The sequence below is a fragment of the Vipera ursinii genome, assembly GCF_947247035.1.
Source record: "Vipera ursinii genome assembly, chromosome: 12".
In the NCBI taxonomy this organism is placed as follows: Eukaryota; Metazoa; Chordata; class Lepidosauria; order Squamata; family Viperidae; genus Vipera; species Vipera ursinii.
The window spans coordinates 20,508,426-20,521,044 of NC_139525.1; the positions used below are offsets into that span (position 1 = coordinate 20,508,426).

The 12,619-nt window shown below is 38.7% G+C and overlaps 1 protein-coding gene across 4 annotated transcripts in view; it reads left to right on the plus strand.

The window, feature by feature from the left end:
* The window catches only part of HEPH (hephaestin), a 111,841-nt gene that overhangs the window by 16,474 nt on the left and 82,748 nt on the right, over positions 1–12,619 (plus strand). For all 4 annotated transcript variants that reach the window (XR_014493635.1, XM_083372228.1, XM_083372227.1 and 1 more), the window contains exon 6: positions 484–663. Coding sequence is in view for 3 of the 4 variants with exons in the window: in XM_083372228.1 (XP_083228354.1) it covers positions 484–663 (180 nt within the window). In the remaining variant the exon portion in view is untranslated. The remainder of the gene's footprint in view (positions 1–483; positions 664–12,619) is intronic.

Sequence of the window (12,619 nt, forward strand, 5' to 3'; positions counted from 1 at the left end):
ATTAAAAAATCAATAAAATATATATTTTTTAAAAAACGAACAAACGAACAAAGATGCTGCTCTGCCTTTCTGGTCTGGCCTGAAATCATAGTATTGCTCCAGGTTTTTAAAAAGTTTTATAAAGATTTTTCATAATGTAATGTTTAAACAACTTGCTTGTTTTTAGTGAGGTGTATGGCACTTTGCAGTTCTATGCAGTGAATATTGCAAGATAGAAATATTGTAAACGCAGACTTTGATTTACAAATCATTTCATACAGCATAAACAATTCTCTGCCTTAGTGTGATCTGTGGACATAGATTCAAGATGGCAGCAACAGTATGATTGATGACCCCTCCCTTCCCCCCCTTTCTTTTAAGGGCATTGCATGCAGTGAATCCCAGGTTGGCAGGTCATCCTGGAAGAGAAGTTGAAGCAGGTGAAATCTATAACTTTCCACCCTGTTGGTGTCCTTCATTCACTCACGTTCTTTCCTGGTCCAGGAACTCTGAAAATGCTACCTTCAAGACGCGATGATGTGGACCTTGATTTCTTCCTGATGTTTAGTGTGGTAGATGAGAACGAAAGTTGGCACCTGGATGAAAACATTGCTTCCTTCTGCACGGAGCCAGACTCAGTTGACAAGGAAGAGGAGCAGTTCAAAGAAAGCAACAGGATGCATGGTGAGCGCCCTCCTCTTTGCCTCCTGCTTTGACTGGGGCTAATGTTTTGTTTAATGAATAAGATGGTCCCCAAAGAAGCAGACAAAAGTTCAGATGTTACTGTCCAGACTTTATTAAATACAGGGGAATTATTGTTCCTGGGAAAATATCTTGTCTAGGATATAAGAATATTTCAATCTTACCTAAGTATAAAGTGATTTTAAGTCATGGATGAAAATACCACTGAGTTTGTGAGAAGGAATCAATATGTTGAAAATGAATATTGCATCATTCGATACACTTTTGAGGACATTGCCCCTGTTGATCAGTTTATGATGAAAAGAACAAATACCCAGGATTTCACCATTAAAGTTATGACTCCCATTTTATTTTTATTTTATTTTTATTTTAATCCCATTTATATCCCGCCCTTCTCCAAAGACTCAGGGCGGCTTACAATTTAAGCACAAACCAATGTGCTTAGCAATAGCCTTCATTCTATGTATATGCCTGCTTATTAGGGCTTTCCCCACAAGCGGCATTATTACAAAGTCAGCTTATTGCCCCCAACAATCTGGGTCCTCATTTGATGGTGCCTTTAATTTTCCAAATTTTAAAAGGATATAACTTCAATAATGTACCGAAATGAAACTGATACAGATCATAGCATTTACCATTATGGGCTTAACTAGAGAGTTATTTAGCTCTCTTGACTAAAGCCTTCAAATTTTGGGTTTTACCTACACTGTACTCAAAATGTGATCATTTTTCCAGCACTGAAAGCAGCAAGTAAAATAAAATAAAATTGATTGCAATTGTCTTGGGAAAGGATATTTAATTCTTCTCTTTAGATGGCTGGTGATGCTTTTGCACATGTGTAGAAAACAAGGGTCAAAAATGGGATTTTTGCTGTTATTCAGCCATCAAGAAACATACATTTGAAATTTTACAAAAATAATAAAAGAGCTAAATGTTTGATATGTTCATTGTTTGGCTTCATTGCAGCTTTTGAAACTCTGGAGAGCCTGTGTGAATTAGAGGAGGTCTTCATAGAAACTAAGTTCACAATGTATTACTATCATAAATATAAAATATTATAAAAATAAAACCTAAATAACACATTATATAGTTTGAGTAGAAAATTAAAATATTCTTCACTGGCTTTAGTTTTTAAGGAATGTACAGTATATTTCATAAATCCCATGTCAACCTTCAAATGATTCTGTCTGCAGCATCTTTACTTCGTTTTCAGTTGCCGCTGCCATAGGAGGGGGAAGATGTGTGCTTTTAGTTTAGCCATAACAAATACATTCTTTTGTGAACCAAGGTCAAGCTGCCTAAGTTTTGGCAGGCTGGAGCTACCATTAGAAAGCTCACCAAAGTAGTTAATTGGGGATTGTGATTTATGACAACTGTAGGGGTGGGGAGTTCAACTTTTACTTTCTAACCTTTGGGGGTGGGAACTTTCAGTCTTGGGTTCATCTTTGTCAATTAAAAGTATAGCCATTAAAAGTATAGCCATTAAAAGCAGGGCTTTTTTCTAAAAAAGCTGGAACTCTCATCTTGTTAATCTTTTATTTATATAATTTTATTTATATATTTATTTATATAATTAAACAATTATATATTCAATTCTTAACATACATTTAATTTATTGTATTTAAGGCAAATGTTCATAGAAAATTCCAAACTTTTCTCCAATTCTCGTCTGGCAAATCTTCTTGACTCCTTTCCTTCCTCTTAGTATCTATGGCCGAATGTTGTCCTCTGAGTAACCACAGATCAACGTACTTTGAAGGATCGAAAAGTCTCAAGACAAATTTGATGAACAAAAGTGCTGAAATTGTCTTAGTCTTTAATGAAGCTCTTGTTGGGGTGGCAATTAGATTCATCTGTGAAAACCCACGTTCACATTCACTTGAAGAAATAGGAATGGTATTCAGAGTCCGTATCAAATGCAACAGTTTTTCTGGATATGTCTTTTCGAGAATATATTCACAGAATCCACGAATCATTTCTCTTTCATTTAGTTGCAGTCTGATTGATAAGTTTCTAATTTCCACTTCTCCAAATGTCAGTTGAGTATTAACATCTTCAGGCCAATGTTTTTGATCAAGTACGTGAGACCAAGACGCCAACTTATCGTCTTTGCTATCAAGTTATCTTTTTTCAATTGACTCTTTAATTTTGTATAAAATATACTTGGGTCAATGGGAGGATCCTTTTTTGAATCTCTTTTGTAAAGTAAAACTCCACGAAAGCGAAGATCTGCCCTTGAGGACCACCCGGAAGCTCCAACTGGCACAGAATGCAGCCGCAAGAGTTGTGTTGGGAGTTTCCCTATACTCCCATGTCACACCTCTGCTCCATGAGCTGCATTGGTTGCCAGTTGTCTTCCGGGTGAGATTCAAGGTACTAGTTATGGTATTTAAAGCCCTACATGGCAGGGGTCCGGAGTACCTTAGGGAACACCTGCTGCCGGCGTCAACTTCCCTCCGCCCTGTGCGTTCCCACAGAGAGGGACTCCTCAGGGTGCCACCGGTCAGAGAATGTAGATTGGTGGCCCCCAGGGGGAGATCTTTCTCTGTGGGCGCCCCGGAGCTATGGAACCAGTTACCGGTTGAGCTCCGGACGGCGCCCGATCTCCGCTCCTTTCGCCGCGATCTGAAAACATACCTGTTCGAACAAGCTGGCCTGGCCTGAGGGGGGATTGGTGGGGTTTTTTATTATCATTTTATTGGGGTTTTATTAATGTATTTATTGTTTTTATGGGCATGTATTTAATTACTTTTTAATTTTTGTAACTTTGTGTTTTATTCTTGCCCTGTACACCGCCCTGAGTCCTTCGGGAGAAGGGCGGTATAGAAATATTAATAAATTAAAATTAAATTAAATCATTTACAGCAGCAACAGCACATTTATAATAGGGCCCAAAGTTCTGTCTTCTTTCTTCAAAAACCTGTACCAGTATTTTTATTTTCTTATTTGCCTTATACAAGTCGATGTTGTGGTCCTGTAGATCCAAACCTAAATTGACAATTCTTGGAGAGCATCACACATCAATCCTAGGTCCAATAAAAATTCTGTAGATGTTATTTTTCTTTTCAAGCCATCATAAGTGCATTTATCATTTTTATCTCTTGTAGGATCTTGCATTGCTTGTTCAAAATGATACACAAGGGATTCAAAATTATTCCATACAGCCAAAACTGTATGCAAACTAGATGACACCCATCGGGTACTTAAAATTCTTCCGATTTTCAGCAGCTCAGTCCCCAGTAATTCTGCACATGAATGCAACTCTGCTATTCTTTGGTGAAGCATGATATATGACATACCATTTATCAATAAATGATTGGAATCTATTTATTCCTGAAGCAATTTTTTCACTCCACTTTTACATCCCATCATCACAGCGGCGCCATCGCATGCCAGAGAAATCAAATATTTTTTCAAATAATCTTCTGTCATCCCATAAGAGTAAAGACATTGGAGTAAGGAATCAAATATTCCACTGGAGGAGGAAATGGCAACCCACTCCAGTATCTTTGCCATGAAAACCCTATGGACAGCACCAAAAGGCAAAACGATATGACGCTGGAAGATGAGCCCCTCAGGTCGGAAGGCATCCAATATGCTACTGGGGAAGAGCAGAGGGCTAGTACTAGTAGCGCCAGAAAAAATGAAGCGACTGGGTCAAAGCTGAAAGGACGCTCAGCTGTGGATGTGTCTGGTGGTGAAAGGAAAGTCCAATGCTGTAAAGATTTTTTCTCCATAGGAACCTGGAATGTAAGATCCATGAATCAAGGAAAGCTGGATGTGGTCAAACAAGAGATGACAAGACTGAACATCGACATCTTAGGTATCAGCGAACTAAAATGGACAGGAATGGGTGAATTTAGTTCAGATGACCATCAGGTATACTACTGCAGGCAAGAATCCCTCAGAAGAAATGGAGTAGCCTTCATAAATAAAAGAGTAGGAAAAGCAATACTGGGATACAATCCTCAAAATGACAGAATGATCTCAGTTCGAATCCAAGGCAAACCATTCAGTATCACAGTAGTCCAAGTCTACCCCCCAACCACCAGTGCTGAAGAGGATGAAATTGACCGGTTCTATGAAGCCCTACAGCACCTTATAGAACTAACACCAAAAAATGATGTCCTTATCATCATGGGGGATTGGAATGCTAAAGTAGGAAGCCAAAAGATAACCGGAATAACAGGCAAGTTTGGCCTTGGAGTACAAAATGAAGCAGGGCACAGGCTGATAGAATTTTGTCAAGAGAATACGATGGTCATAGCAAACACTCTTTTCCAACAACCCAAGAGACGGCTCTACACATGGACATCACCAGACGGTCAACACAGAAATCAGATTGACTATATGCTCTGCAGCCAAAGATGGAGAAGCTCTATACAGTCAGTAAAAACAAGACCAGGAGCTGACTGTGGCTCAGACCATGAGCTTCTCATTGCAAAGTTTAGGCTTAAACTGAAGAAAGTAAGGAAAAGCACTAGGCCACTCAGGTATGAATTAAATCATATTCCTGTTGAATATACAGTAGAGGTGACAAATAGATTTAAGGAATTTGATCAGATAGACAGAGTGCCTGAAGAACTATGGACAGAGGTTCGCAACATTGTACAAGAGGTAGCAACCAAAACCATCCCAAAGAAAAAGAAATGCAAGAAAGCAAAATGGCTGTCTGAGGAATCTATGCAAATAGCTGAGGAAAGGAGGGAAGTGAAAGACAAGGGAGAAAAAGAAAGATACGGCCAATTGAATGCAGAATTCCAGAGAATAGCTAGAAGAGATAAGAATGCCTTCTTAAATGAACAAAGAAAGAAATAGAAGAAAATGTCTTCCGGGTGGCAAGGCTCCATTGGTGGCGGCCGTCTCGGCCGTCAGCCCCGCTGTTTTCCGTAGAGCTGCCAAAAACAGCGACGATCAGCTGTTTGGCGGCTCAGAAACGCGCTCCTCGGGAGAAGAGGAGGGGGTGAGCGCTTAGGCAGGGGTAGAGCTCCCCTAGATCGCCAGAGTTTAAACTGGTGGTTGAAGGGTGTGAGCCCCCCCGAAGCCTGAGTTTGCTCTGGACTCCGGGACGCCTCTGCTCCAAGGCTTTGGAGCAGAGCAGGACGCTGCAACCATCCCTGCCATCGATAGCTAAATGTGGATTACCTGGATGCAGGCAGAGCTGTGCAGGAGAATGCTGTAATAGCAAGTATTTGAACTTTAACTCAGAGTATTTTGTGGAAAAAGTTGCCAGCGGTGCGGAAAGTGAAAGTGCGCAATAGAATTAAGTGGTGCTAAAATGGCTTCCAAACCAACCAAAGTTCCTAGAAGTGCTGGTGCCTCGCCAGTTCAGCAGTCTTCATTACAGGCTTTGATGCCTCCTCCTGCACCCGCACCAGCTTTAACAATAAAAATTTGCAGGATGCTTTAAAAATACAATCCCCTTATTGAGGAGAAGAATACTGAGATAAGAGCAGACATTTTGGCTGCATTTCAAGGATTGGCAGTGTGTATTGAACGTCTGGATGACCGTGTGGAAGAACTTAGTCAAAATAACATGAAATTAGATGCTAAAATGCAAGATGCTGAAACTGTGATGGAAAAGATTGACAATGATGTGATAATGCTACAGTACCGCGAAATGGAGTTTGCTGTGAGAATCAGAGGTTTGAAAGAAGATCCTAAGGAAAATTTGAAAGAAATATTGGTGCAGGCTCTTGAACAGGTTTTGGAGCGTTCAGCAGAAGATATTATGGGGGATATAGATAAAATATTTCGTGTTAATTCTTGGATTGCAAGACAAAGAAAGTTACCTAGAGATGTGGTGGTCTATTTTACGAAGAGAGCAATTAGAAATGAGGTTATTCAAGCCTTCTATAATAATAGATTCACAGTTGCAGAGCAAGAAGTTCTAATTCTGAAAGAGATTCCTCCAAGAATTTTAAGGAAAAGAAAAGAATTTGCTTTTTTGGCAGAGGAATTAAGGAAATGGGATATTCAGTTTAGATGGGAGATTCCAGTAGGCATGGTGGTGATGCACGCAGGCACGAGATATCGTCTTAATACAGTTTTGCAGGCACTAGATTTTTATGCTAATATTTTCAAGGCAGGTCCCCCACCATCTTCGGAATTTAAAAGGAGGAATGGTGAAGGAGAGTGTCAGCCACGAAGGGACAGTATACAAGCAGCAGAAGGAGTTATTCAGCTGAAAGATAGAGAATCCCAGCAAATTACAGGAGTGGATCAGATTCTGGTTCCAATGGAAGAGGTTAGAGATCAAAGAGTGACACGGGCTGCGACCAGACAAATGAGACAAGAACAAGAACAACAGAAAGCCATAATTACATCTCAAAAACCTACTTATAGTGAAGCAGTGGGAGGAGCGAAACCGAAGAGAGTGCAGGTGATTCTGGAAGAGGTGCTCCAAAAGCTTCAGGTTGCAAAAGATGGCGACAAAGCTTCTACCTTGGAATGTTAATGGATTAAATTCCCTGCATAAGAGAAAGAAAGTATTTCAATATCTAAAACAATTTAAAAATGATGTTATTTGTTTACAGGAAACACATATTCAAGCAGTTGATCAAAAGTATTTGATAAACTTTAGGCTGGGTACACAGTTTATTGCCTCTGCTCCTGATAAGAAAAATTGAGTTGTTATCTACGTTAAGAACACTTTATCAGCTAGTTTAATTGAAACAGATAAACAAGGAAGATATGTTATAATTGAACTATTACTAGAAGGCAAGAAAATACTTCTGGTTGGATTATATGCTCCTAATCAACAGCAAAGAGAATTTTATAAATTATTACATAGCAAGATCATCCAATTGGATTACAAATCTTGTATTTTTATGGGAGATTGGAATGGAGTTTTGGACATACAAATCGACAAAAAAGGGCTTTTTAGAAGTACACCAAGTCATGCTAGATTGCCTAAATCATTTTTTGAGATGAAGGATGACTTGGAATTGAGAGATGTTTGGAGAGAAAGAAACTTGCAAGAAAAAGACTTTACTTTTTTTTCTGATAGGCATCAATCTCTATCCAGGATTGATTTTGTACTAATTACCAATGATTTTTTTTCTAGGATTAAGAAGACTAAGATATGTCCAAGAACTATATCAGATCATAGTCCAGTATGGTTGGAAATAGAAAAAGATAATGGAGACAGACGGTCTTGGCAACTAAATGAAAATTTGTTTAGATATCAAGAAAATGTGAAAGAGTGTAAAAAACAGATGAAAGAATTTTTTAAAATGAATATGTACAAGGGTACTTCTATTGAAATGGTTTGGGATGCAAGTAAAGCTTATATGAGAGGAGTGTTAATATATTTGAATAATAAATACAGACATAAATTGGAATTTAGGCGAAAAGAATTAGAGGAGGAAATTAAGAGAAAAGAAAAGGCTCTAATTTTAAATCCATCTGATGGGAAGATTAAAGAGGTAATTACTTTACTTAGAGGCCAGTTTGATATGTTGATGGAAGATCAAGTGGCAACTAATTTACGGTATGCTAAACATAATACCTTTTGTAATGCCAATAAGCCGGGTAGGTGGTTAGCTTACTTGTTAAGGAAGAAACAAAGGGCACGTAATATAGATAGAATAGAGTACAAGGGTAAAGTGGTGCATCAGCAGAATCTTATTAAAAAGGCTTTTGTTGATTTTTATTCTAAGTTGTATGTTAGAGACAAGATTCAAGATGTAGATATAGATAGATATCTGCAGGAAGTTAACATTCCTGTTCTTACACAAGAACAAAGGGAAGGGATGAATCAATTGATAAATGATGAAGAAATTATTTTAGCAATTAAGCAATTAAAGGTGGGTAAAATACCAGGAACAGACGGTTTGACTGCCGTCTACTATAAAAATTTACAGTCAGAAATGGTGGAACCTTTAAGAGAATTGTTTAGGACAATTCAATTGGGAGGAGAAGTGCCTCCATCGTGGAGAACAGCTCTTATTTCGTTTATTCCAAAGGAAGATCAAGACGCTACCCAAGCCAAAAACTATAGACCAATATCGCTTTTAAATACTGATTATAAGATATTTGCAAAAATTTGGCAATTTTTAGTTAAAGCATTGGAGAAAATGGAGTTTGGGGGAAAAAATTTACAATCAGAGCAATATATCAGAAGCAAACAGCTCGAATAATAGTTAATAGTAGTTTGACAGAAATATGTAATATCGAAAAGGGTACAAGACAGGGGTGTCCGTTGTCACCCTTGCTGTTTGTTTTAACATTGGAAATATTATTAACTAAAATACGAGACTCAAATAAAATTAAGGGAATTAAAATAAGAGATCAGGATTATAGACTGAAAGCATTTGCGGATGACCTGGTTATTACAGTAAGTCAACCGACTTACTCAGTTGCAGAGTTGATGGAGATAATAACGTCATATGGGAAAGTCTCTGGATTTAAGATAAATGTACAAAAAACTAAAATATTGTCTAAGATTATGACTATAGAACAAAAGGTTGTTTTAGAAGAGTTAACGGGATTTGAAATAGTTAAAAAGACTAAATATTTGGGGGTTTACCTTTCAGCTTCAAATGTAAAGTTATATAAGAATAATTATGAATCGTTATGGTTAAAAACTCAAAAAGAGTTAGAAGGTTTGAAAAAATTACAATTATCTTTATTGGGAAGAATTGCAGCAGTAAAAATGAATGTCTTGCCAAAATTCCTATTTTTGTTTCAAATGATACCTATACTTAAAAAGGATTTAAATTTGGAGGAATGGCAGAAAGGTATTAATAAATTTGTTTGGGCAGGGAAAAAGCCACGAGTGAAATTTAAGATAATGCAAGATACACGTGAAAGAGGTGGTCTTAAAATGCCTAATCTTAAACTATATTATGAGGCTGCTGCTTTATCTTCAATAAGTGATTGGTTTAATTTAACACAAGGGAGATTATTAAATCTTGAGGGTTATGATTTGTTATTTGGTTGGCATGCATATTTACTGTATGATAAGAAGGTGGATAATGTGTTTAAGATACATATATTAAGGTATGCTCTGTTGCGAGTATGGAAAAAATATAGACATAAGTTAAATTACAAAATACCGTATTTTCCGGCGTATAAGGCGACCCGGCGTATAAGACGACCCCCTACTTTTCATGTTAAATTATAGGGTTTGGGCTAATAACTCAATATTTCACTTCCTGGCACACAATCTGCATATTAACAACTCGTTTAGCGTTAGTACCCTTTTTTTATAAGTGCCACGATGTTGCTAAAATAAAAGAGGTAAACTTCGTGACCCTCCCAGCCCGTGCATAAAACAGAAATGAAAAGGCTTAAGCCTTTCCGTTCGCAAATACCAAGGTTTCCCCCGAGTTTTGCGCAGTTAAACAAACGGCATTTGCGTATTAATGTTTCTCCACGGAGCACAAAATTCACCCGAATTAAGGAAAGTGGGGAGCTAAAGAATCTGGGGCTACAGGGAATACCTCTGGCATGACAGGCAAGCCTGGGAAACACGAGGACTGTAGCGGCACGCTCAGTTTGCACAATCCGATCCAGAAAGCGCCCGGAGGCTCCTTTGTTACTTCTAACTGCAGAATGTCTCCACGTCCCGCCCGCCTTGCCTTTTAAACCCCGCCCCCTTTTCCCCTGTAACGTTTCTCTGCTCCGCCTGCTCTGTGATTTGCCCAGCTTTGCTCCTTCCCCGCCAAATGGGCGCCTCACCTTTTCTCTGAGCTCTCTCGCCTGGTGCGCTGCTGCTCTCAGTTCCGCACTCCGTGACCGGGCAAGCAATTCTTCTGGTCGGTGCGAGTCAGGCGGTGCCTCGGCGGGAGCAAAGGTGCTCCCTTCCTATGGTCGAGCGGGGCGCCTCTGAGGACTGCCTGCCCCTCCTCGGGGACCTGACAGCCAGCATTGGAGGCGCTAGCATGGCCAGTCCTAGAGAGAGCAAAGGCGGCAGCTGCAGTAGCCACCCCTGAAGCTAACGAGAGTTTGCCCTCCATCACCCATTCGCCGTTTGCCGTCAGCCGCTTTACCACGGGTTGCCATGCCTACCTCCATTCACCCAGCGATCCCGCCGCCCAACAGAAAAGAGAAAAGATCCGAGAGGTATTTTTCCAGCGTATAAGACGACTCGGCGTATAAGACGACCCCCCAACTTTTGAGGTGATTTTCATGGGTTAAAAAGTCGTCTTATATGCCAGAAAATACGGTACCAATTTGGGCAATACCCAAACATGCAATAGAAAATATAAATGTTGGATTTAAACATGATGAGACTACATATAAAGAAATTTTAAGGATAGAAAGGAATGTATGGCAATTAAAGCCATATAATATTTTAAAAGAAGAAAAGATTGTGCAAACTTGGTTTCAGTATGGGCAGTTACAAGCAAGATGGAAAGAAGATCAGAAAGTTGGTTTTTCGATAACTGATGGAAATTTGGTAAAACAAATTAGAGATCAAGGTCAAGCACATATAAGAAGGATATATAGTGCACTGACAGAATTTGATTCAGAAACGGAACTCGTTAAAGATTGTATGATAAAGTGGGCCCAGAATTTTCAGGAGGTTATAACAATGGATACTTGGGAAAAGATTTGGGTTAGAAACGTAAAATTTACACAGGCCCAAAATTTAAGAGAGAATTTTTACAAAATGTTTTATAGGTGGCATTTAGACCCTTAAAAACTAGCAAGTATGTATCCGAACTGCCAGCCCAAATGTTGGAGGTGTGGTTGTGAGGATGCAACGTATTTTCACATATGGTGGACTTGTAAAAAAGTCAAAGCTTTTTGGATTAAAATATGGTGGAATATGCAAAAGATGTTTAAGAAAAAGATAAGGTTTATTCCGCAGTTGTTTTTGTTGGGTATTATTACAGATTTTACTGTTATAGATACAAAATTGATGCTGAACTTAATTACGGCAGCAAGACTTTTAGTAGCGCAATATTGGAAGAAGGAGGAACTGCCGACTATAGAAGAGTGGACTTTGAAAGTTTCTAACTTGGCGGAAATGGCAAAGATTTCAGCACATTTGAAAGAACAATCGCAACAGAGATATATTGTGGAATGGAGAAGATGGATTGAATATATTCAGAATAAATACGGGACCAAAAAGTTTCACTTAGCATTTGAATAAGTAGTGGTTTTATATGATGTATTATTAGTTATTTCTTATTTGTTAGTAATATACTGTAGTTATCATTACAGAGAGTTAAAGTGCGATAGAATTTAATGTTTTATTTTTGTTGTTATTTTAGCGTAAGTTTGTAAGTTTATACCCTGTATTCAGCTCTGGGAAGTCGGGGAGGGGGAAGGGGAGGGTTGGGGGGAGGGGAGGGCGGGGAGGGATTTTTTTCTATTTTAAAAAAAATGTATTGTAAAACTTTTCAATAAAAAAAGAAATAGAAAAAAACAATAGAATAGGGAGGACCAGAGATCTTTTCAAGAAAATTGGAGAGATGAAGGGAACGTTTAATGCAAAAATGGGCATGATAAAAAACCAAAATGGCAGGGACCTAACAGAGGCAGAAGAAATTAAGAAGAGGTGGCAAAATTATACATAAGAACTATACAAGAATGAGCTTAACATCCCTGATAATCACAATGAGGTGGTCACTGACCTCGAACCAGACATCCTAGAATGTGAAGTGAAGTGGGCCTTAGAAAAGCTGAGCAACAACAAAGCTAGTGGAGGTGACAGTATTCCAGCTGAGCTATTCAAAATCTTAAAAGACGATGCAGTAAAAGTGCTACACTCAATTTGCCAGCAAATTTGGAAAACTCAACAGTGGCCACAGGATTGGAAAAGATCAGTTTACATTCGAATTCCAAAGAAAGGTAGTGCCAAAGAATGTTCAAACTATCGCACCATTGCACTCATTTCTCATGCTAGTAAAGTTATGCTTAAAATCCTACAAGCTAGACTCCAGCAGTATGTGGATCGAGAACTACCAGAAGTACAGGCAGGATT